Raw genomic sequence first — 1,271 nt, 5'->3', positions numbered from 1 at the left:
AATCAGAAAATCTTTGCCGATATCAGCATGTTTATGGATACAAGGTTTGGATTTACGAATAAATAACGACCATTTATTTAACGTGTTCAGCCTCTATGGCCATGTTAAGCGTGTTTGGATTGTTGAAGATTGTGGCAAAGCGGTTGTGGAAATGGCTGATGAGCAAGGTGCTATAAATGCTGCCACTTCTCTGAATGCAGAGCGGTTCTTTAGTAAGAGCCTGGAAATTTCAATTATGAATGACCAATTTCTGTTTAGTATAATACAAGTTCATGCATGTTTAAAAAATTACTAAAATCAGAATCAATTCTAGCTTCAATCAGAAAATCTTTGCCGAGATCAGCATGTTTATGGATACAAGGTTTGGATTTACGAATAAATAACGACCATTTATTTAACGTGTTCAGCCTCTATGGCCATGTTAAGCGTGTTTGGATTGTTGAAGATTGTGGCAAAGCGGTTGTGGAGATGGCTGATGAGCAAGGTGCTATAAATGCTGCCACTTCTCTGAATGCAGAGCGATTCTTTAGTAAGAGCCTGGAAATTTCAATTATGAATGACCAATTTCTGTTTAGCGATTCTTTTTCTGATCATCTTAGAGGGAAGAAGAAAGCATTTACTTCATCTATTTTCAGAAAAAGGTCCAGGCAAAGCGTAGTTACAGACACAATATTAATCCATAGTGTCCCTGGTTTTGTTACGGCACCGATGATAAGGAATACGTTCAAATTTACAAATCTGCCTCGGCCAGATTTTGTGCATTTTCCCAGTTCAACAACGACAAATGTTATGGCTGGATATATTGGCATGAAATCGGAGAAGGAGGCTCTAGAAGGTATTGCAATTTTGAACAATATACCTCTATTTGACACCACACTTGGCATTTTTCGCCTAAAACTTGACTTTGCATCTAGAAGCTTTCGAGAATCCCCTAACTGGCAAGCAAAAAAACCTCCACCAAGTGCTATCGAATCTAATATTGAATTAAAGCCTTATATTGGAAAGTGGAGCCTTCCCTCTATACAATTGCTGGCCGTCGAAAACTACACTTAAGAAAAGACGGGGAAAAGTTACTGATCATTCCGAGCTGCATAGTAAAAAGTGATGAATGAATCTGAAGAGTTAAAGCAAAGGGTATGGAAAAAATGTCTGATATAATGGTGAACGAAAATGAAGCACGACGAATCGCTTATGACTTTCTTCGTCTGAACGGGGAAGGGTGAGTCATCATACTGAGCTGCATAGTAAAAGTGACATTACTGCATCTTAAT

At 38.3% G+C, this 1,271-nt stretch overlaps 1 protein-coding gene across 1 annotated transcript; it reads left to right on the top strand.

The window, feature by feature from the left end:
* The first annotated feature begins 276 nt into the window (after positions 1-276).
* LOC148952224 (heterogeneous nuclear ribonucleoprotein L-like) lies at positions 277-1,053 on the top strand. The gene has a single exon (XM_089089156.1). It carries the CDS (start codon positions 277-279, stop codon positions 1,051-1,053), a length of 777 nt encoding a protein of 258 aa, XP_088945282.1.
* Positions 1,054-1,271: the final 218 nt, after the last annotated feature.

Source organism: Artemia sp. Qi Xiang Cuo, chromosome 5, assembly GCF_049724085.1.
Source record: "Artemia sp. Qi Xiang Cuo chromosome 5, ASM4972408v1, whole genome shotgun sequence".
Lineage (NCBI taxonomy): Eukaryota > Metazoa > Arthropoda > Branchiopoda > Anostraca > Artemiidae > Artemia > Artemia sp. Qi Xiang Cuo.
Note: the sequence above shows the minus strand (reverse complement) of the source record. Positions and strands in the feature narration are given on the sequence as shown.